The sequence below is a fragment of the Lichenostomus cassidix genome, chromosome 6 (genome assembly GCF_008360975.1).
Source record: "Lichenostomus cassidix isolate B80296 chromosome 6, HeHo_3.0, whole genome shotgun sequence".
NCBI classification, from domain to species: domain Eukaryota; kingdom Metazoa; phylum Chordata; class Aves; order Passeriformes; family Meliphagidae; genus Lichenostomus; species Lichenostomus cassidix.
In genome coordinates, this window is record NC_139487.1 from 13,403,814 (window position 1) to 13,425,508 (window position 21,695).

Below are 21,695 nucleotides of genomic sequence, written 5' to 3' on the forward strand. Positions count from 1 at the left end.
GCGGCAGATGGCGCTCCCGGCATGCTGTGCGCGGGCGCTGCCCGTGGGCCGGCGGGGCCCGGGCATGGAGGCGGCGGGCGGTGGGCCCAGGTCGGCGGCGCCGGGCCCAGGTCGGCAGCGCCGGGCGGGAATGGCAGGGCCCTGCGAGAGCCTGTGGGCCTCTAGGGGCTGTGAGTGCCGTGGGGCTGGGCGGGCTGGGCGGCCATACAGAGATGCTCTGGGGCGGGGAGTGCGGGGGCCGGAAGGGTAGGGAGGATGCCTCGGGTGCTGTGGGGCAGGAGGTGCTTGTGCGGGCCCGGGAGGCAGGGGGGAGCTGTCGCCCTGGGGGTGCACTGGGGATGGGAGGCAGCGGGGGGACTGCTGCTGGTCTGGAGGGGCCGGGGTGCTGCGGGGCAGGGGAAGCCGGGTGTTACGGGGCTGGATGTGGTGGGGCTGTTGGCGTGGGCAGCCTGTGAGGATGGGCTAAGTACCGAAACGTGTCTTGGCGCTGTGGAGCTGGGTGCTACTGAAGCGGCGAAGCCGGGCGCTGTGGAGCCACCGGAGGGTGCCACAGGGCTGCGCCTGGGTGCCTGGACCTGGCAGGGGAAGGGCTCGTCTGTGCCTGGGGTGGGGCCAAATCCAAGGTTCCCCACCCCTCGGCTGTGATATTGCCAGTCGTTTTGTCTGTGCTGGTGGTTGCTGTCCCATTCCCATGGGCTCAGAGCCCCGCTGGGCTGTGGGGACGGCCGTAGGCAGGGCCAGGGCTCGGTCACTGTGCCCGTCTGGGCAAGGGAAACTTGCGTGGCTCTGCTGGAGCTTCGTCCCTGGGTTGTGCTGCTGTCTGCAGGCATGTGACGGGGGACGGAGTGGGTCTTGCTCTGGAGCAGGCTGGCTGCCTCCCCAGCGGATTCCCTGCCCAACAGCTGCCTCCTCTGTAGGTGAGGGAGCTTCTCTGAGGGGCAGGAAGGTGCTGTTTCTTTGGAGGGAAGGGCTGACCTCAAGATATGCTTCTGGCTGCAGTGTTTTGTCTTCTACCACACTGACAACACAGGAACATGTGCTACCCAAAGGCTGCGTGGCAGGAAATTGTTGCTCCACTTTGCACTTGCTGAGTTTCAAGGAAAAGCTCTTGGCAGGCTAAAGGGGAAATGTGGAGAAGAGGGTGATGCAGGGGTTTGGATACCCCACCTCTCCTGTACCAGGGTACAGAAAGTCTGGGCAGGAGCCATGCCTGTGACCTGGAATGGGCTGTTGGGTCAGGGGTCCTCATATCCAGGAGATCCCAACCTTGGGGTCAGCCCCACATTCCTCAGGCAAGGTGGAGGAGAGCCCTGGCTCCTTTGGGCAGCCCATCTGCATGCTGCAGCTTCTGCCCTCACCCTCCCTGCTGCTCCCCAGGGGCTGTGCTGGTGGGCACAGCATCACAGAGGAAAGATCCCTGCTTGAGAGACTCTGAGTTCTGGCACCAGCACCTGGCACTGTACCAAGGCGAGTGCTTGGCCCAGGTTCAGAACGTGCCTTGGCAGGACCCCGGGGCAGCCTTGCTGCTTAATATTGATGGGTACTGCCTGCACAGAGGCCTGGGGGCCCCAGCCCTGCAGATCATTTTCCCATCTGCTGGGCCAGATCGAGTTCCTTGTCACTCCCAGCAAAGCTCTTGGGCAGGACAAGGGGCTCAGCAGGCAGGGGAGCATCAGCCCAGGGCTTCCTGTGGGCCACTCATTTGCTGGTGCATGGCATTGTTCAAGGATTCAGGCGTGGAGAAGGAGGAAGTGTTGGGACTCTTGGAGTGAGGCTTTGAGGTTGGGAAGGGCACATGATGGCCTTTGGGTCCAGAGGTTTAGGTGAAGGGAAGTAGCATCCTACTTTTTGGAGTTAAGGAGTGTCTAGGGGAGGAGGGGTAATCCTGTACCAGCTCCTCCACATGTTTCTTGTGTGGATTCCCCTATTCCTGAACGTGTTGGGAAGGGTTGGCATCATCCCTGGAAATGGCCCAGCATCCTGGATGCTCATGCCTTCTCTGGTTTCCTCTGAGTCACGTTCTCTGTGTCACTCCCCTGACCCCCTCCCCGCTGGGAAAGACGAGATGGGACCAGAGAGCACCTGAGCCCAGATGCTGAGGGGCCTGTGGCCCCTGCTCCATGCAAAGAGACGTCCTGGTGACAGTGGCTCTGCAGCCTCCAGGAGCCTGGTTTCAGCTCCACCAGCTCGGCATCATTGTCACGTCAGGGAGCTGCACTATCGGCATCAGCACATCAGGGAAGGGAAACCCTTCCCGAGGGACAGCCAGGCAGCAGGGTGGCCCGCCTATGCCGAGCTCCTGTCCCCCCAGGCGTGGTGTGGCAGGGATGAGGAGCCGGCAGCGGATGTTTGCTGCGGTGATGCGCCTGCTCCTCAAGTGCCTGCGGTTGGGCCGGCGGCGGCGGTTCAAGCTGGTGCGGCAGGTGGAGCAGCTATGGCACTACGGGCACCTCTGCCTCCACTCCCTGCTCTACAACTCCTTTACCAACGGCGACGTGGTGCTTGACTCCCTCTTCGAGCCTGTCTACTGGCTGGTGGACCATGTCACCCGGTGGTTTGGCGTGGTGAGTCCCCCTCACTGGGCAGGGTGGATGTGGTTGCTGAGGCAAATGGGCTGCTGGGGCAACTGGGGCTCAGGGCTGCTTGTGCTCTGGATAGGAAGTGAGCCAGTACCTTAGTGCATGGTTCAGACTGGTTTCCTTTGACTTTGTCCTGCCCATGCCTCACCTGAGGCAGTGAGGGGCAGGTGCTGTCCACTCCAGTGATCTGGGCCCCTTTCCTGTAGGTGTTTGTGGCACTGGTGATTGGGCTGACGAGCTCTATTGTGGCCATCGTGTACATCTGCCTGCTGCCCCTCATCCTGCAGACTTACACACCTGCCTGGATATGCTGGCACCTTGCCTATGGACACTGGAACCTCATCATGATTGTCTTCCACTACTACATGGCCATCACCACCTCACCTGGGCACCCACCACAGGTGAGGCACTGAGTGGCAGCACAACCTCTCCCAGCTGGACACTGGGGACAGCCTGGTGGTGATGTTGCAGGAAGCCTCTGGACTGGGGAAGCTAGGCTGGGCAGTGCAGAGTGGGGAGTTGGGGGGGTGTCACAGGGGATTGCAGGAGTGTGAGGTGCAGGGTTTAAGGTGCACAAATCTCTTCTGACCTGTGCACAGGCCAAGAACGACCTCACTGGCGTCTCCATCTGCAGGAAATGCATTGCCCCCAAGCCAGCTCGCACCCACCACTGCAGCATCTGCAACAGGTAGGGCACCCTCCCTCTGCCTGGGTCAGCCTCTGGAACCCCTCTCTTGACCCCCTGTCCCACTGTGAGATGGGTTCTTTCTCCTCTGCCCTGCCCCCTCCTTGCCCTGTCACTCACTTGCAGTCTATAGGGCTGGGGATGCCTGTCTCCTCCCGAACCCAGCACTTGCATTGGCTCTGACACTGGCACTGCTCTCCTCTCTCCTAGGTGTGTGCTGAAGATGGACCACCACTGCCGTATCCTTCTGCAGTACTAAATGGTGACACACTCCTGGGGCAAGCCAGCCCTGTGTCCCCCTTCTCTCCCAGCCCCTCTTCTCGAGGAGATAGTCCACTCAGGGATGGGTGATGGGAGCAGGGCCCAGAAGAACCACCCTGGTCCCTGGGTTGGGTTTGGACCCATGGTATGTCACAGTTATGTACCTTTAATCCCAGAGGCAGCCTGGCTAAACAACTGTGTGGGGCACTACAACCACCGCTACTTCTTCTCCTTCTGCCTGTTCATGACCATGGGCTGCATCTACTGCAGCATCAGCGGCTGGGAAATGTTCCGGGATGCCTATGCAGCCATTGAGGTGAGCGGGCAGGCCCTGGCCCTCTCCTGCCATGCACCAAGACTGCCTGGCTTCCCCAGGCTGAGCTTGCAGAGCCAGGCCTGGCCAGGCCCGGCCCAGCCCCATAGTGACTTTGCTTCACCTCTTCCTCCTCCTGCGAGGCCCCAAGGTGCTCTGGTCCTGTGGGGGTGTGAGGGGAAGGGTCCCTGCCCTGCTCCTCCGAGACACATAACTGGTGCCGTTTTCCGTCCCCCTAGAGAATGAAACTGCTTGAGAAGGAGAGACTGCAGGTGGCTGCCAACCAGGTGGGACATCCCTGCCCCCCAGCTGCTCGAGGCAGTGTGGAGCAGAGCTGCCCTGCAGGCTGGGTCCGGCCTGGGGCTCCACTCTCAGGGAGCACCCCACATCTGAACCAGCCCCCATGTTCATCTCTGATGTCAGAAAGCTGGGGCTGGCCAGGCAGCTTTGCTACAGACACTGCCTCCAGCAGCTTGGGGTCTGCCTCCCTGTGCACCCAGCTTCCAGGGGCATGGGCTGGTGACAGCTTCTTGCCATGTGCTGCTCAGGCCATGGTCTCCTGGTAAAGCTGCAGCACTGCATACACATCTCACCCTGACCATCAGCTGCAGTGTCCTGACTAGTTCCATGGCTGCTCCATGCCCCTTTACCTCCAGCCCACTGCTCCTCACACCTGTGCCAGCTCTGGGTGTCTGTCTGTTTGTCTCGTGGCTGTCCCAGGCTGCCTCCTTCTCACCCTGGCTGTTGCATTAGTCCTAGCTGCAGTCCTTTTTTGCTGTCAAAGCTCTGCAGCAGTGAGGGGTGCAGCAATCCCTGCCTGGCTTCAAGCTGTAAAGCATTTTGGGTAATCCTCCCCATCTGGTCCTTTTTCAGACATACTACCAGACCCCACCACCCACCTTCTCCTTCCGCCAGCGAGCTTTCCACAAGAGCGTGGTCTACCTCTGGGTCCTCTGCAGGTGAGGGGGCCCAGGGGCTGGGGAAAACAGTAAAGCCTGTAACACTGCTCGCCGTTTACCTGCCTGTGGCTGCGCTTGCTCCCTCTAGCGCAGATGTTGCTGCTTTGCCAGCCTTTGGGCCACAGAGAAGGAGAGATTTTGTCTGTCACAGGAGATTAGACAAGCCGACCCACTTACACAGCTGTGGGTGCAGAGGCAGCCTCAACCCCTGCCAGCTGCAGCACCAGGGGAGGAAGGTTTGTGTTCCACCTGCTGTCCCTTGTCATACCTAGCTCGGTTGCACTGGCCCTGGGCGCCCTCACGCTGTGGCACGCTGCCCTCATCACCCGCGGGGAAACGAGCATTGAGCGTCACATCAACAGAAAGGAGAGGCAGAGACTGCAGAAGAAAGGCAAGGTGAGCACAGTCTGCAGCCCGGGGGCTGGCTGGGGTAGAGCCAGATGTGATGTGCCTCTCCCTGTCCTGCAGGTTTTCAGGAACCCCTACAGTTACGGCAGCTGGGATAACTGGAAGGTGTTCCTGGGTGTGGATGTGCCAAGGTAAAGTCCTGGGGAAGCCCCTGCCTGAGAAGGTAGTGGCTCAGCAGATTCTGGGGTTGTGGGGATAACAGGGTGTCTCCTTGGGCTGCTGGGGGAGAGGACGACAGTGAGCATCCATCCTCCACTCTGCACTGTGGTGGGCTTTGTAAGGCACGGAAGACTTTGGCATCATTGGCTTTGTGCCTCATGAGCCTTGTCTGGTGACAAGGTGTGGCCTGCCCAGCCCACCTTTGCCAGGAGAATCCCAGCTGAGGAGCTCAGCCATCACAGCAGCTCAGGACATGGCTCACAGCTCTCCTCAGAGCTGAGAAGCACCAAGACTTCACCTTTTGCCTGTGGCCACGCTCTCCCCACAGGCACTGGCTCACCCGTGTCCTGCTGCCCTCTCCTCACTTGCCCTATGGGACAGGCCTGAGCTGGGACCTGCCTCCCTGTGTGACGGAGCAGCGTGCACCACTCCTGGCAATCTGAGGCCCTGTGCTCTGGACATGCCTCCCCACAGGCAGGGGAGTGCACAGAGGACCTGCTCCACCACTGCAGCTCCCTTTGGCCAAAGTGCCTGGCAGAAGGCTGGTGCTGGCACGCATCGCTGACTGGAGCCAGAGCCATGGGAAACTCTATGGACAGTGTCAATGCCTGGACACCTGCTCTCTTGGCTCTTGGTGGCTGCAGGCAGCCCAGGGGCAAGGTGGCAGAGGTGCTGCTCCCTGCTCCAGCTGAAGGTGCTGCTCTCATTAGCACAGGTATGGGCCAGCATTGGCCCAGCTCAGCTCTCTGAAGGGTTGGGTGCAGAGGATGGCACCCCCATCCCCCAAAGTGCTCCCCGGGGAGTCTTTTTAAGACCATCCACTAAATACTGTTTTTTTAAGAGAGTCTGTTTTTTTTATCTTGTGGGAGACATGGACTTCTGGGGAAGGGAGGAGGGGGACAGTAATGTGAAAAGAGGAGAAAGGACCTATAACCAGCAGCATCTTAAGCTGCTCAACATACAGAAAAGCACTGAGGATCCAGCCTGAGCTGCGTGGAGACCCTCAGCATTATCAAAACAGATATATTTATTCCTCTGGCACATGGGTTGTCACACACCACACGTGTGCACAGACCTGTCCTCTCAACTCTTATGTGGTGGGTCTGTCCATCACTGACCCTGGCTGCAGCAGAGGGTGGGCAAGCCACAAGCAGCACAGCTCCTTCCCCTGCTGTAGGTGCTGGGAAGGGACTGCAGTGAGGGGTGCTGTCTGCTGGCCTGCACGCTCCAGCCCTGGCACTTAGGGCAGTCCTGGGCTCCGAGAATCCGGAGGGTCCGTGGCATCGCTCAGATGACTTGGCGGGTTAGCGAGGCGCTGGTCAGACTGTTGTTCAGCACAGGGAGAGGACACAGGGCACTCACCTGCCTGGGCTCCCGAGCAGGAACCTGTGGGGACAGAGATGGTGCCGTCAGCCATATTCCCTACATGGTGGCACCCCTTCAGCATTCTCACACTCACCATTCTCCACGTGCTGCCACTGCTTCCTTCCGCACCAGCCTCTTCTTGTCATCCAAAGGCTTGGCCAGTGCCCGGATAACTCGGCCCTTGTATGGGAGCAGCTGTAGGACAGAAGGGGCTCTTTGTGAGAGAACTGGATGCTGGTTGCTCCCCAGGAGGTTTGGGACCCCCTTGCCCTCTACATGCAGGAGGAGGCAGCAGGCTGCTGCAAGACAACTTACCACTGTTGTGGGCAGACTGGTGAGCGCATGAGCACAGCGCAGGGCGGCGATGCGGACAGCCTGGAACAGACAGCGATGAGGGCAGCACAACGGGGAAGGGGAAAGGGGCATAGCAGGGAGGAAGGAGGGGGTGCACGCACCATGGTGGGGCTGGAGGTGAGGCTGAGGAACTTGGTGACCAGTGTGTCGACATGCAGGCTCATGATCTGGGGAGCTTCGAGCAGCAGTGGGTGGAGGCAGCTCAGTGTGGAGAGCTGTACTACACGATCTGAGCAGGACAAGGCTTCAAGCAGGAGGGAAAGCAGCTGCAGAGAGAGGGAAGAACACAGGAATCATGATTAACCTCAAACCATGCACTCTGCAATGTTACAGCTCACCCTGCCTGCTGCCCAGGCTGGCTCTTACTGTGGGCAACTCTGTCACCAGCACAGGTTTGGGGAGGTGGTTGAGCACATGGGACAGGCCCTTCAGGTAATTGGCCTTCACATCTGTGGAGAGCAGAGATAGTTACAAGCAGCCAGGGGAAGGAGGGGATGCTGGCTCAGGTCCCCTGGTTAATGGGTCAGGAGTGGTGAGGCTGGGCTTGGGGTGGCCACTCACCGGGGCCAGCCCCATGGAAGCCTTGCACCAGCTTGGGGACATTGTCAGTGAAGAAGCGCTGGCGGAACATGATGCGCACGTCAGCATGGCAGCCCTTGTGCAGCACGTCCGGGGACTCAGCCATGAGTAGGGAGAAGCCATCAGCTGCAGCAGGACCCAGCTCCATGTCACCCAGCAGGCCCAGCAGCTGTGAGGGAGAGAGCCCTGAGACAGACTGCCCTGCTGCTGGGGTCCTCAGCCAGCTAGGGGAAGCAAGGCAGGTTTCTCAGACATCACCCAGCCCCACCACCACTTACCTTGTCTGTCAGGCAGGAGCTCAAGGGGTGGTAGCGCAGCACCAGGGCTTTGGTTACCTGTGCAGACAGAACAGTTGGTGCCAGGCTGGGTCCCCCAGCCCCCTGCCCCACTCATCCAGGGCAGACCTTACCCAGAGCAGCAAAGTGAGTGCCTGCATTCGGCGGGGCCCCTCTGCAAGGCTGGGCTCCATCCTGTTCACTGCAAGCTGCAGGATTTCATCCAGCTGCTGCCCTGGGGACAGAAGGGACAAGCTGAGCCATTCCCCCTGCCAACAGAAGGCAGGGACCCCTGGCATCTGCCCCAGCCCCCTTACCTGCTGGGTGCTTGTTCACCAGCCCTGCAAAGCACTTGGCAGCTGTGGTGGCCGTGAAGGGACAGTTACAGGAACAGCTCAATGCTAGCAGCTCCCGGAGAAGCCATTCCTGCTGAGGGATTGCCACCTGGAAGAGACACAGAATGTGTTACGGCCCAGGGCTGCAGCTGCTCCCTCTAACCATGGAGCTTGGCATGGACAGAGAATGGTGGGAGCTTAGGCAGGGCTCCTCCACCCTGCTCCCCACCAACGTACATTGCGGGGCAAGGAGCAGACGAAGGCCATGAGGAGGGCAACCAGGCGTCTCTGTGCCTCCAAGCACTCCCCATCCTGTGAGGGAAGAACAATGCCCATGTCATCACAGTCCTTGCTGCCAGCCTGTGCCAGCATCCTCATTCCCTGCCCATTCTGGTGCCCCAGCCCCAATCACCAAACACACCCCGAAAGGCTGGAAGGAGCAAGGAAAACTGTTTTGGGGTAGGAAGGAGACCTCTCCATCCAGAAAGAGGGGGACCACATGAGACACACTCTGGGCAGCCAGCCTAGGAGAAAAGAGACATTTTAATGTGCTGTTCTGGAAGGGTCACCAGGACCTCCCAAGAGGCACAGGGTCACCCTGTACAGATAGCAGCAGGGGGCATGCAGACTGCTCCCTCCCCACGATGGAGCATCCAGCATCACTCACTCAGGGCTCAGATGAGTGGTGGCAGCGCTGATGACTGGGATCATGGCAGCCAGCACCTCTTCCTCCAGCAGCGCCTTGCCCGGCAGTGTGTGGGTGCTCTCTGCAGGTAGCGGGAGAAATGGAACTTGCTGGAGCCTGCTGCTCAGAGGGAAGAGGCAGGCACAGCCCCCTGAACCCACACCAGACTGCAACAGTGGCAGGGAGCAGTGGAGCCCACAGCTGGAGGGCCACGGGTGCCAGAAGGCATCAGCAGCGGCACTGACTGCAGGATCAGGGACCCCTGAAAGGCTGGGAGTTGCCTGCTCTCCCCTCTCTCCCTCCAGCCCTGCACTTACCTTCCATGGCTGCCTGCACAGCCATGGCCAACAGGCATGGCACCACTGCCTGGTGGAAGTACCAGCAGCTCTCTGCATCCTGCTGGCACTGCAGGGCCACACGGTGCAGGCTCTGGCACACAGAGACCATGTCTTGGGTGTTCCCAGCCTCGGTTCCTGCAGGACACAGTCACCATCATACCAAACAGCCTCAGCACCCAGCCCCCTGATGTGCACCAGGATCCTGGGACAATGCAGTTCTTCTGACTCCCACTCCACCAGTGGGATTCACAGCCCAGGGGTGGGTTCCTTGCACCACTGCCATCCTGGCTCTCTCCCAGCCATGACCGGTAAGAGAGGCAGCTCCTGCCCAGACATGCTCTGTGGAGCTGCCTGCAGCAGCTCCATTACCTTTCTGCACCTTCTGGAGATGCTGCAGCAGGACAGGGACAGTCTCCTTCACGATGCTGGTGTGGGTGGACACGGCTGCCAGGGCCTGCAGGCAGCGCTGCCGCAAGGAGTGGTGGTTGTGACAGCTCTCCTCCCGCTCTGAAGAGGAAACACACCTCAGAGGGGGACCTAGGGTCACCCCACCCAAGGGGCCTCAGGGTCCAGACCCCAGCAGGGTGGATGTGGTGAAGCAGCACAGCAGACACAGCCCATGCCAGGCTCAAAGCACTCTGCCTGGTCTGCAGCTGGGCAGCTCTTTCCCACAAGGGTGATCCTGGCCACACATGGGCCAGGATCAGCCCAGCCACAGCCTTCCCTGTGCCAGTACACAGTGCCTGCACTGGGAATCTCTCAAGGTCAGTCACCACAACCTACACCATGTGGCACAGCCCCACTGCCTGGCAGGAGCCCAATAGGGATGGGAAAAGCTTTACCCCAAAACCAGTCACCACTCCTTTCGCAGCCCTACCTGACTGCAGCTCCTCCTCAAGCTTCGGTACCATGTGTCCAGAGAAAACTTTTGGGTAGGTGGGGGCCAGGGACCCAGCTGCCTCCATCGCTGCTTCACTGCCAGAGGGAAAAAGAGTGGAAAAGGTGATTCAAGGACTGCAAATCTAGGGCTGCTTGTACACCAGCTGCACAGACCTGCCAGAAGGTGTCTCCAGAACCCCATTTCTCAGTAACTTGCCTTTCTCACCCGTCAGGCAGGAAGAGCAGAGCCCTCAGCTTTGATAGGCTCAGACTTTCTCATTTCCAGCCCATGAATTTTCCAGTTTATCCCACATAGTCTTCTAGTTCAGAGAGTTCCTGTGCCTTCTCTTAGACTACAGCCCCTCTCTGCAGCAAAGCCAGGCTTTGTTCCTCCTCCCAAAGTGTGGGTGACAGCAGTGATCCCAGTCCACCCCTCACCTGCTCTGGGAATCCTCCTCATGCAGAGCGAGACGGATGAGGTGATCCACAACCAGCTCCAGATCAGAGGAAGATAGGAAGCCTAGAACAAGAGCCATAGAGGAATGCTACCATTGGCCAAAGGCAAAGATGCTGGTGTGGATAGGATCCTTCCCCCTCAACCAGGCTAGCAACAATGCAGCAGCACACCAAATGCCAGAGACACAAGGAGCCCAGCACCAACAGGCAAGAGAGAGACCAAGTGTCCCTGGAGCTCATGGCTTGGGTAGGAAATGCTGCCACTATTCCTGTGCACCTACAGGCTGCAGGCAAGGATGTCCCGGCAGCCATGTCTCTCAGAAGAGAGTGACACCTCCCTCTGTCTCCTCAAGGGAAACATGGCACCAACCTTGTAGGGAGCCCAGGACAGTCAGTGCCTTGATCCCAACCAGCTGCAGCTGCACACTGGGATCCGTCAGCGCCGAGAACACCACAGAGCAAACCGGAGCTTGGAGCGACAGCAGAGTGCTTTCATCTAGAGAGAGTGGCATGGAGTCACTGACTGTGTCTGGCTGTAACCCACAGCCATCATCACAGCACTTGACAGACCCTTTCTGGGGTGCTGCATTTAGCACCCAATCATGCAGGGTCCCTGGGACATGGCAGGGGCACATGCAGCCACATTGGCCAGTGAGTTTTAGTTGTCTGTCAGCATACAGGAAAGTGAGGTCAGAGCCAGCAGCCCTTGGGACACAGGTGCATCCAGAGGGGCCACCCACCCTCACCTTCTTCCACATGTCCCCACTTCTGCTGCAACTCCAAGAAGCCTAGCAGCATTTCCAGGATTGTCCTCCTCTGGCTGCTCTGCAGGGACACAAAGGTGTAACCCAGATCACCGTCACTGCTAGGACAGAGCTGCACCTCAGCCCAGTGCTGCAAGGCCACAGGCCACCCATGGGGTCTCACAGCCAGGGAAGGACATCCCCTTAGACACCCTGCTCCCCCCAGACCCTGCAGAGCCAGCAGGTGCTCCTCACCTGCGTGTGTTTGGTGTACTGCTCCAGCAGCAGGGGCAGGACGCTGCGGGTGATGCGGTGGTAGGTGCGGAGGGAGGCACCCGCTGCTGCCTGCAAGAGTTTGGCACTGGGCCACACCAGCTTCATGTCGGGCTCGCACAGATGGTGCCTGCAATCTGAGATAGGCTGGGTGTCAGCTGCAGCAGCACAGAGCTCCTCCGCCTCGCATGCAGGGACACAGCTGATAGCTGGGCTGGGACGTGCTGCCAGGGTGCAGCTCTGAGCTGCAGCACAGCCTCCCAAACAGAGCAGCTTCCCACAGCTCCAAGCGCACAGAGAGTACAGTTCCAGCAGAGAGGGAAGCAGCTCAATCACCTTCTCCTCCCTTCCTGCAGCCTATTACCTTGGAGAAGCCAAAAGTGGCTGTGAGGACTAGCAAGAGAAGAGGCTTGAAAGAGAATAGGAGGGCAGATCTCTACCTAGCAGGATGCTTTCAGGCCTAGCTGCTTGGGGCAGGGTCTCTCTGTTAGCTACCTTGCAGGATGCTGCTGAGGAAGGAATCCAGCAGATCCTCTGAATCAGAGCTGAGCACGGAGCGGGAGAGGCAGGCAGAGAGAGCATGCAGTGCAGCCAGGCATTCCGTCTCAATCTTCTCGCTTGCTGTCTGGAACACCTGCAGAAAAGGCCATAGGACGAGCTGAACTCCATGCTGACAACAACCGCAGGCTTCAGGCTCCCAATGCAGGCTGAAGGGCTCAGGCTCCTGCCTCATTTCCCACGTGATTTGAACATGCAGCATGGCACTTCAAGCCACAGGGACATGCTGATAAGGCTGGCCTGTCCCCTCCACTTTCCAGCTGAGGCTGTCCAAGGTCACAGGTGCGGGCTGCCAGGAGATATGGGGCCCACCTGGTCTGGTTGGAATTCCTGCTCAGCAGAAGCTCAGCCATGGTGGAGCCCTGCAGTACTCACCTCTCTGCGCAGGGATGACCAGAGGCTGGGGAGGAACTCCTGCAGCTCCTTCTGCCCATAGATGGCACAGCAGGCAGTCTGCAAGAGGGAGCCAAGAGAAAGCATCACAGAGAAGCCAGTACCAGGACATGGTGCAGGGACAATGCCCAGCCTGGCAGGCTCATGCTGAGCTGCACAAATCACTCAAGAAAGAGAAAAACAGGGAAGAGTGATGCAGGCCAAATCAGGACTCTAGAAATTGTGGCTCTGCAAGGGAGAGTCTCTGGCTGGCAAGGGAGAAGGGCTCAGAGGTGACTGGCAGCTGCTATTGCCATATATCAGCTGTGGGCTAAAGTGAGTAGGGGATCTCTCCTTACCAGAGTCTGCAGGGAGTCCAGCTTAGCACTTTGCAGTTCTGAGTCCAACTTCTCAATAAGCAGAGGGAGAAGGAACTGCAGAGAGAGGCACTTTAATTTAGACCACCCTTTGCATAACCTTGTCCATAGCCCAGCAAGGCTGCCAACTCAGCCTCTGCCAGGAGAGCAGAAGTGAAGGGGTACCTGCAACAGACAGCCCCTTCCCAGGGTGTTTGTCAGCACCCTCCCCAAGACCAGCCCTAGCAGGAGACAGGGCTGCCCTAGTGCAAGTTCCTGGTCCCAGTTGTTCCCGTCCCACAGAGTAACAGCAAAAGCTGCAGCACTATGAAAGGTAGCCTGTGCTCAGGGAACAGTGAGATGCTCAAGAACCCCCAAGGAGCTTTGTACCTCAGCAAACTGGGGTGTGGAAGCCAGTACAGCCCGGAGGCTCAGGATCAGGTCTTCCCTCTGGATGCCATGAGGATCATTGGGGGGCTGGAAAGGAAGCAGAGGGCAGGTCACCCACCAGTCAGGAAACATCCCAATACAGCCATCAGCCAAGGCTGCATCACCTCATCTCCAGCAAGGCAGGACCAGTGCCAGTCACTGCAGCCAGCCTGGCACCAGCCTGTCAGCCTGGGTACCACAGTTCACAGCTCAACACTGCCCAGCCAAGACTCTTGGCCACCCTCTCATCCCATTCCCTGGAGGAGACACAACCCCCTAAGAAAACACTAGAAGGAATAGGCTGTGGCACAGGGCAGACTCACTCACTGGAGTAAAATCAACAGGGAAATAGCAGGATGTAACTTCAAACAGCTCCTCCACAAAGGGACCTGCAGACAGAGGAGAGAAGGAATGAGCAAAGATACTGGGCAAAAATGGCACAGCAGCTATGTTTAGCACCCATAACAGGCTGGCTTTGCAGCTATTAAAATGTTTTTGGGACCACCCCAGGCCTGGTCAGACCCAAGAGCCATCCCTCCAACGGCTAAAAGAAAAGGGACATGTCTCCCAGTCAGCTCTGCATGGCAGGTTTAGGCTCACCCAGGGCATAGTCCTTGGCAATGAGATCACGCACGATCTGGAAGGCCACCAGCAGATTGCGGGGATCCTTCTCCCCATCCATGACCTGGATGAAGCCAAAGGTGAAGTCGGCACCCAGGCCCTTCAGCTCTGCAGAAAGGAGTGTGAGCAGAAGCAGGACATCAGACCTCACCAACATGGCAGTAAATCAGCCCAGTTTCCCCTGCCCCACAGTCCCTTTCCAACTCTCCCAGGCAGAGCCATAGAGCCCTCAGAGAAGGCAAAAGTGAGTAATTTTCCCAGCCTCAACAATCTGAGAGTGGCTCTGGCATCTCCCCCTCACCTTCCTCTCTGGTGTTCATGAAGTTGGTGATGATGCTGTAGACTGTGTGGCGGTCCAGCTGCATCAAGGACTGAACGGAGAAGCAGACCAATCAAAACCATCCTCTACACATGGCAGCACAGCTACCCACTACCCTACAGGCAGCACATGCCCTTGAGAGAGAGCAAGGCCCCCAACAGCTCAGCTGCTGCTTCCTGGCACAGAGATTGCATTTATCACATGAAAGTGTGCACATGCCTATGCAATGGCAACTGAACATGACTGTGTCCATCACTGCATGAATGCACCATCAGTCACACCAGGGCTACACATGCTGCCCAAGGCACTGACAGCATAAACAATCTTAAATTGAAGGAGAATTGGACTGGGGGCACTTAAACACAGCCTGGAGACTGGAGCAAAAGGAAATCATTCCCCTAGGGCTGAGAAATAAGAGGACAAGGGCCAAACAGGATCTGTGGCTGCTGTCTTTCACAGTCTCTTCTGGAGTGCACCAAGCTGTCTCTAAGCTCTGCAGAAGCACTGCACCGTGCTGAATGTGGCCAGTCCTCAGGGCAGGCCATCCCCATACACACAGGGAGCAGGGATCAAGGACAGGAGGATAGGAAATCACATTGCTCACCTGCACATGTACCTCCTGAAAGATGGCTTTCAGCACAGACACTGCTAGTCCTGGGGACAGCACCTCACACATGCTCTGGGGACAAGAAGAGAAAAGCAAGAATAGAATACCATGATGGCAGCCATGCAACAGAGCTCCTGCCTCTGTACAGGAGGCTGCAGGATCCTCTCCTACAATAGGGAGAGCTCACCACTCCCCTCCCCTGCCCCAGACAGAACAGGACAAGATGCCCATCGTCTGTGCTGCTCCTCAGGATGGTCAGGGAATCCTTGCCCCAATACCAGCACAGGGCAGGAAATCAAGGCAGTCTCCTCTCCCTGGCTCCTCTGCAAGGGGCACAGCAGGAGAACAGAGGAGACAGGGCAATGCTGCCAGATGGGCTGACAGCCCAGCCAGGCCCTGCTTGACACTGCTCCAACCCATGCCCAGGTGTTGCACCTCCCTGACACTGCCTTGGAGTGCATCCCAGCACTGCAGCCTGGGCATGTGAGCTCACCAGCGCTCGGAGTCCCTGGAGCACTGGGGGGATCACCAGGTGATGATCTTGTAGCCGGCTCTCATAGAACAGGACCAGATGCAGCACTGTCAGAAACAGACACCAAAGCGTGTTGGCCCCAGGAAACACAGCTGCTGGGTGCTGGCCCCAGCTCAAGCACAAGCTGACGGATTAAGAGCGAGCACATTTTGCACTGGTGAATGGGATGAACTGCCACTGTTGGGTGCACCCACCTGGCTCAAACACCTTTGCCCTCTCCTCATGAGCAACCCATGCCTGACTGCAGCAGGGCAGCAGCTACCTCTGGCCGCTGCAGGAGTGCAGGAGCTACCCAAGAGGCATTTGCCCTGGCATGTCCAGACATGTGGGTACAGACACCAGTAGCAGATCGGCAGTCTGCTCAGCAGAGGCTGGAGGATGTCATGGGGTGGGGCACAGGGCTGGGGCAGGAGCTCCAGCTTCCTCGCACTTGGCTCCACAACACGTTCCTGGTGCCTGAGTCACGGCCACGGGTGCCTGCACACCCCAGCCCTGGGGAGTGGTAGCAGGAAGCAGACTGGAAGAGCCAGCTAGCAGCATCCTGTGCCCACAGCTGCTGGAGAAACTCAGCCCCCCAGGAGGCAGCCTGACGCAGCGCTTGAGAAATGAACTGCGTGAGCAGAGACACGAGGCTCTAACCCAGCTCATTCCCCTTGCTCAGCTGCCCTGAGTCTCCTTGCTCTGCCAAGCATCCCCACTGAACCTCTCCACTTCTGGCTGCCTCTCCAGAGCTGCCCAGCTCCCATCTCATCACACCTGACTCCAACTACTCAAGTAGATAAGGCTCTATGCACAGCTGTTCTCAGCCCTGCCTGGCTCCAGTCAAAGAGTGCCAAAAGCCAAGGACTAAGCATCTTTTACTTCCATCCTCCCCTTCCTCCACCTTACTTACTAGCTGGGCCCCCTGTCCAGTCAGCCCGCTGGCATAGGTTCAGCTTCCCATCTGCAAGGCGCCCAGGGTCAAGCCAAAGCTTGTTAGCACTTACTGGCTTCCCCTGCTGCCAGCCAGCTGCTATGGGGCATTTAACAGAGCCAGACCTCCTTCCTTCCATGAACAGAGCATCTTCCTCTTCCCATGCCAGTCCCCCACTCCATTCTCATCCTTACACTGATCTCCCCTCCACCCAGGCCTCAGGGTTCCTCCTGAATTAACCTGCAGGCTGCAGGGCTGCAGTGTGACTTGATGTGTGAAGGACAGTCTTCCTGCATTGAATCATCACCCAAGGATTCTGACATACAGATGTGTCCCCAACATGTCCCACGTGGTGCTGAGTACACCTGCATGTGCAACACCCACACACTGTCAGGGGCCTCAGTTGCAGCCCAGGGATTTGGTGTGTTCAGACAGCGACCTGAATTGTGTCGTGAGCATGGAAAAAAGGCTGCAGTGCAAAGCCTCATGCCCTCTGTGGACTTTGACTCTTAGAGACATATACAAAGTTGTCACAGTGTTAAATCAATCCCTTTGCCAATTGCAGGACAGACACTTTAATGACACAGGCTTTGTCCCCAGACAATCACTCAAGGGCCAGAACAGCCCCTACCTTCTTTCTCCTGAAGCAGGGAGTAACACTGGAGCAGGACTTGTGACAACAGCTGGATGCCTCGTCCTCGCGTCCGAGTATCTGTGTTCTCCAGGGAAAACCTAGGCCAAGGGGGAAGAAAGCCCAAGAAGCCTGTTGTGAGCAGGGACACCCAAGCAGGAAGCACATTCTGAGCAGGCACATTACAAAAACAAAGAGGTGCCACTCTGTGTGCCCAGTCCTGCCTGACTTGCTGGCAGGGTGGGAACAGACTCCTCTCTGCCTGTCCATGCTGCTCGTGTGCACTCAGGCCCAGAGCCATGCAGAAAGAAATCCAAGTTCTCAAGTCGGACATAAGGACTTGCTCTTGCACTATGCTCCCAAGATCACAACGGTCAAAAAGGGTAAAGCCTCTTACAGTGAGGCAAACCCAGCCCCCAGCTTGGGAGAAACGAGCCCAGGCCATGCCAGTTTGGAGACAGAAGCAGAAGCTGAGTGCCATCCAACCTGTGACACGGTGTTGTGCAGCTGTGTGATCAGGCAGCTCCTGCTGAGGACAGCCCCTGAGAAGTGCCCTGCAGCTTGTGGCCTGCCACAACATCTCTCCTCTGTCCTGGGAGAGCATCAAGAGCTGCTCCAGCCTTGCTCTTTCCCAAAGAGCTCTCATGTCCCGGAAGGGCAAAGCACTGCTCAAGCCCCATGCTGTGAGCAGATAACATTCTGCATGCTGCAATGTGTCTACCAGCCCTGAAGCTCATCCTGGATGAGCACACTTTCCCTTCAAACTGCATCTCCTTGTAGGAATGTCCCCTCTAAGGCCCTTACCCAATGTACAATATGCATAAGGCTTTTCTTACCCTAGGGCTTCCACAAGCTGCAGCACTGTCCACCTTCCATCTTTCACCCCTGGAAAAAGGAAGTAAAGAGAGTGAACCAAAGAGATTATGTAGGCACAATACTGGAGATGGATACCAGGAAGCATCCCAGCACTACAGTGGGAAAGGCTGGTCAGTGCCTCACTAGGCACCAAGGGAGCCATATGCACTTGGTGGAGCTGCCTGCAGCCCTGCCTGCAAGCACCTCTGAGACTGAGAGCTGCCTCGACTGGCTCAGAGCTGAGAGCAGACAGCCAGGGGAGAACTTGCCTGCACTTTGCCTCACCCTTTCCATGCAGCCTGGCTGTATGTGTGGCTCCTGAGAGAAGCCTCGCTTTGCTCCACTTCGCTGCAATACTAAAACCCCCTTCTCTAATGTGAGCATGCTGTGGGGAGACAGAGGGCAGCTCTCCAGGTGCTTCCTGAGGGAGAACTGGCTTAACAAACAGTCCAGACACCAGTGATCACTCAGCTTCCCACCTTGGCTCCCTCATCACCATGCTGTGCTGAGCAAGACCTGCACAAACTTCCTCCAAGATGGAGGGCAGGGAGAAAGGCAGCTTTGTGGTCAGAGGAAGATAAAGTGCTGGGATTCCTGGAGTCTCTTTCCAACTATGACTCAGACACCTTGCCAGGTTGCCTCATTCACCTCCTGCCTCCATATTCTTGTAATTCAACTGGGGGAAGAGTCACTCCTAAGGAGGCTTTGGTAAGGACCTGCTTGCTGCACCTTACAAGAACCTTGGCAGAAGGGCAGGTTCTCCATTCCTGCCACCCACTGCCAATGTGGCACCTTTCCAGAAGGAAAGCTTTGTGTATGCCCTCTGGTCAGACATGGGGTCGGAGGCAAGGGACTGCCTTCCTTTCAGACCCCTAACCTGCAGCTCAGTTATCAAGGGACATTGCTGGGAAACAAGGAGCACCCCTCACTCTACCTGGACAAAACAGCATTCCTCCACAAAAAACCCCAATCACCTTGCAGTCACTGAGACTTGCTGTCTTTGCCCAGGAGCACTTCTGGACACTCTGGAAGGCCCTGGTTACCTCTCTGCCCTGATGAATCTACACAACTAATAGGGCAGTCACTCTCTCAGAAGCCCAAAAAGGTTCATTCTGGGCTTTCCCAGGCCTTGTTCCAGCTAGCGTCTCCTGCTGTTGCAAGCATTTACTAGCTCTTCTTAAGCAGTTAATTCCAGTATTAAGTCACACTGTTCATCACAGAGCTGTCTCTGGGGATGGTATGACAGTGTTTTCTGACAGTATGTTCTGACAGCAGGCAGCACCAACTCCAGAGATAGAGCTTTCAATCCTGCCTGGCACAGCAGGGAGAAGGAGCCTGAAGTGAGGGACAGAACAGATAAGGGGAGCTGCGTGGAAGAAGAGCCCAGCGGGTCTCGGAATTGACAGGCACAAACTGAACGGGGGTGCCCTCAGAGACAGCCATAACGTGCTGGCAAAATCTTTTGCAGAATAACAACATTGAAACAGCAAGCAGATGCTGTGCACCCGCCAAAGCAGAGTGGGCTGCAGAGAGAACTTGGATGACCCTTCCACATCCAGCATCCCAATATCTCACTCTGCAAGTTCATGAAAAGCCCTTGTGCCTGTGCTCCATCATGGAAAAGGTCTGAGACAAACACCATCTCTGCGGCCAAGTGCTCTGCCTCTCTGTGTCTGCAGAGACCAAAAGCAGCTCTACACAAAGCTTCTGGTTCCCTACTCAAGAGGAAAGAGCTGCAGTGTGATGGCCAAACCACAGCCAGGTATTGATGCTCCCCGTGGTTAGCAGCAGCAAGGTCAGCAGCTCTTCTGCTCGGCTCAGCAAGGGAGCTCCCTCTGTTCTCAGAGACTCAAGTGTGACCAGCTTCGCCTCACATGATGTGGTCACCCCTCCCCGGCACAGTCTGTGAGTGTGGTGTGCTTGAGGGCAGCACCGCACAGGCCACAGCGTGAGCGCCAGCACAGCTAACTGGACCTGCCTCATCAGCACGGCAGGCACAGTGGTGAGCCCCTGAAACTGCTGCCTCCACATCTGGCAGCAGCACATACACCCCAAAGTTAATTATGCACCTTGAATCCCTTTACCAGGAGGGGCGACCTTCCTATTCTGGGATTCCTGTAGTTCGCAGAGACTAAACAGAAGCAAGCCATTCACCCTATGCTGCACTGCTACTCTGAACCAACCTGCTCCCTTTTCTGGCAGGTCTGTCCCCCTTTCACACAGTGTACTTCTAGGTATTAGTCACTTCTGGAGGCCTTCCATTCTTGTCTCCCCCACACCCTCAAAATGTGAGCACAACATTCACAGGGAATGTGTAATGGATTCTGTAACAGCAATATCCTTCTCTCCCTATATTTTAAGAAAGATGAATTCAACCTCCTCCTACCACCCACTGACCCATGCAGCCCAAGCTGCCTGTGACAGCACCAAGGCCTTTCTGCCACTTGCCAAGTTACATTCATTTTAGTCCTCAGCAACACATGGGGGAAGCTCAATGTGTTTCTTACAGCAATTGCACGATGGCCATGAGCTTAGAAAAAAGCTACCCTTCTGCTCAAGGATACATAACGCAATTTAATCCTTTCTGATGTGTGGTTCTGCATGAGGTCAGAGGGGCCCAGGGACACTTGCCAGCCCCCCTGTTTGTGAAGGTGGGTTTGTCACAAGAGCCACACAGCTGATAAGGGATGCGGGGGAGCAAAGGGGGGGGCGATTCCCTTTGTATCTCTTCCAAGAGACAAAGCTTTCTCCTGGCACTTCCGTAACATGACATCAGGTGACAACAGCAGTTGTAACATTATCCTTTCCCACTCTATCCCAAATATGTCAGAGACTGCAACTCTGCTGCAACATCTTGAATGTCACACAGTTTAGTGAATTCCTCCAAATTTCCTTGGCATTTCTATGTTATGTGGGCCACTGGATTACCTGTTTTGGCAGCTCATCTCCCTACCAAGACACTACAGAGCAGTTCACAATCTATCAGGCCTTGGGAAAGGTCTATAAGCTACCCCTCTGTGAAATGTAACATATATCGATAGCCCTTCTCTGTTCTCTCAGCTCCTTCCCAAAACATGCTGAAATCACTGCCTAGAAACACGAAAGTGCTGCCTTATCCTTAGAAAGCCACATTCCTGAAGGTGTAACTTCCCCAATGCTATAAAGTCACCCAATTGCTGTTCCAAGCAGAAGGACAAATTATCCGAGGGAACCAAATGCCTCAAGCCCTGCTAGGAAAGGGAGAGAAACCACAGTGAGGGCAGTCTGCACCGCTCACCTCCCACAGCACCTCAGCAAGGCCACAAACTCTCTTCCCACTGTCGATTTCTGTGCCACCCACATCTGCTTCGCTCCTGGAGTCCCTCACCCTCGCTGCTCTCCCACTCCTACCGCACATCCTGTCAGCTCCGAGCTGCAGGGCCTACCCTACCCTACCCTACCCATTCCCACGTGCCCTGCCCGGCACGGCAGCCTCACAACCCACGGACACGCTCCGTCCCTCGCCTCCACACCCTGCCCTGCCCAGCCCCGCAGCCCCACGCTTCCTCCCAAATCCCTCCCCACACCGCCACGACCCGCCCGCCGCACCCCGGCCATGCCCACGCCCGCTCCGGGCCCAACCCGGCCCGGCCGCCGTGCCCACGGCCGGTCCCGCCCCGCCCCGCCCCCGCGCGCTACCTGCCGCCACCTCCGCGGCGCGGCCGTCCTGCTGCCCGGACACAAAGTCCCGGACGGAGGAGGCAAGAGCCTCCGCCCCGGACCCTGCCCCGGCCCCGGCCGCCGCCATGACACCCCCGCGCAGGGCCGCGGCCCGGCCCCCCACCCCGCCGTGCGCGTGCGCGGGGGCGGTGCCGGC

General features: G+C 57.6%; 2 protein-coding genes across 11 annotated transcripts; one reads left to right on the top strand and one right to left on the bottom strand.

The window, feature by feature from the left end:
• The first annotated feature begins 6 nt into the window (after positions 1 to 6).
• ZDHHC16 (zDHHC palmitoyltransferase 16) lies at positions 7 to 6,204 on the top strand. Of its 9 annotated transcripts, XM_085065056.1 has the most exons (11): positions 56 to 110; positions 827 to 917; positions 2,312 to 2,564; positions 2,786 to 2,980; positions 3,179 to 3,267; positions 3,475 to 3,503; positions 3,708 to 3,841; positions 4,078 to 4,125; positions 4,712 to 4,797; positions 5,070 to 5,336; positions 5,693 to 6,204. In XM_085065056.1, exons 3-11 carry the CDS (start codon positions 2,328 to 2,330, stop codon positions 5,805 to 5,807), a joined length of 1,200 nt encoding a protein of 399 aa, XP_084921182.1. In that variant the 5' UTR covers positions 56 to 110; positions 827 to 917; positions 2,312 to 2,327; the 3' UTR covers positions 5,808 to 6,204. The 9 variants fall into 9 exon arrangements, with proteins under 9 accessions (XP_084921177.1, XP_084921180.1, XP_084921173.1 ...); XM_085065051.1 differs by lacking the exon at positions 827 to 917 and having other exon boundaries at positions 7 to 110; XM_085065054.1 differs by lacking the exon at positions 827 to 917 and having other exon boundaries at positions 23 to 170.
• A 169-nt stretch (positions 6,205 to 6,373) lies between these two features.
• Positions 6,374 to 21,677, bottom strand: MMS19 (MMS19 cytosolic iron-sulfur assembly component). Of its 2 annotated transcripts, XM_085065043.1 has the most exons (31): positions 21,518 to 21,676; positions 17,821 to 17,869; positions 16,985 to 17,085; positions 15,402 to 15,487; positions 14,906 to 14,980; positions 14,284 to 14,353; positions 13,962 to 14,090; positions 13,689 to 13,750; positions 13,323 to 13,409; positions 12,936 to 13,010; positions 12,580 to 12,657; positions 12,142 to 12,280; positions 11,629 to 11,783; positions 11,377 to 11,455; positions 11,001 to 11,126; positions 10,613 to 10,694; positions 10,173 to 10,270; positions 9,665 to 9,802; positions 9,275 to 9,430; positions 8,940 to 9,039; positions 8,694 to 8,796; positions 8,510 to 8,584; positions 8,255 to 8,381; positions 8,072 to 8,172; positions 7,941 to 7,997; positions 7,645 to 7,831; positions 7,450 to 7,532; positions 7,185 to 7,349; positions 7,045 to 7,104; positions 6,824 to 6,924; positions 6,374 to 6,750 (listed from the first exon to the last, which is right to left on the bottom strand). In XM_085065043.1, exons 1-31 carry the CDS (start codon positions 21,624 to 21,626, stop codon positions 6,723 to 6,725), a joined length of 3,081 nt encoding a protein of 1,026 aa, XP_084921169.1. In that variant the 5' UTR covers positions 21,627 to 21,676; the 3' UTR covers positions 6,374 to 6,722. The 2 variants fall into 2 exon arrangements, with proteins under 2 accessions (XP_084921169.1, XP_084921170.1); XM_085065044.1 differs by lacking the exon at positions 7,185 to 7,349 and having other exon boundaries at positions 21,518 to 21,677.
• Positions 21,678 to 21,695: the final 18 nt, after the last annotated feature.